Source organism: Anneissia japonica, unplaced genomic scaffold (genome assembly GCF_011630105.1).
Source record: "Anneissia japonica isolate Jap-2015-1 unplaced genomic scaffold, ASM1163010v1 scaffold6788_len1366326_cov149, whole genome shotgun sequence".
In the NCBI taxonomy this organism is placed as follows: domain Eukaryota; kingdom Metazoa; phylum Echinodermata; class Crinoidea; order Comatulida; family Comatulidae; genus Anneissia; species Anneissia japonica.
Genome location: NW_022692324.1, coordinates 1,009,746 through 1,010,403, shown reverse-complemented (window position 1 = coordinate 1,010,403; position 658 = coordinate 1,009,746). Strand labels below are relative to the sequence as shown.

At 39.4% G+C, this 658-nt stretch overlaps 1 protein-coding gene across 1 annotated transcript in view; it reads left to right on the top strand.

Moving 5' to 3' along the window:
* Positions 1-348: 348 nt before the first annotated feature.
* The window catches only part of LOC117100230, a 29,073-nt gene continuing 28,763 nt past the window's right edge, over positions 349-658 (top strand). Inside the window, exon 1 of the mRNA XM_033239828.1 lies at positions 349-658. Within this exon, the coding sequence (XP_033095719.1) occupies positions 349-658 (310 nt within the window).

Sequence of the window (658 nt, the reverse complement as noted above, 5' to 3'; positions counted from 1 at the left end):
CAAGTTTTTACAATTATTGTGAAAGCTTGTAAACGCACCGTCCATTCAGATTGGTAGACGCGTTCAGATGAACTTATTCTCCGGCATAAATCGTTTCTATTGTTTCAAATTTGTTTCTTTCACTTCAATAAGTGCGGCCGCATTGTAACGCGTTACTTGGTAAAGTTTAGCGTTTCATTGACTATTGCATTGTGCTTTGAGCTTTATTGTCTACCATTTAACACGTTTTGTAAAGCAAGTTTGAATTGTTTGAGTGTAGCGGCATCTGGCTATAAAAGTCACACCGACTTTCTACAACTCATCAGTTGATGGTTATCTGTGCTCCGAAAATCTTCTAAAATCTAAATTATGCCTAGCGTGCTGTTCTCCGATCTTGCTACTTCGATTATGCCTTTGACCTTCTACGAAATAGTGGTGGCAGCCTTGCTCCGTTGTTCGAATAATACTGGAAGTTGTCTTGACGTCTTCAATATCATTAGGAAGATTTGCCCAGAGAAATACAGTCTCAGGAATGCCAGACAATGTGTTCGCAAGATTTTCATTGAATCTCTATATATTGAGAGAGTCAAAAACACTGACAAGTATCGTTTGCGAGACGGCTGGCAATATGAATTACCATGCATTATCATCGTAAACGGGATGGAGTATCACGTCGCTA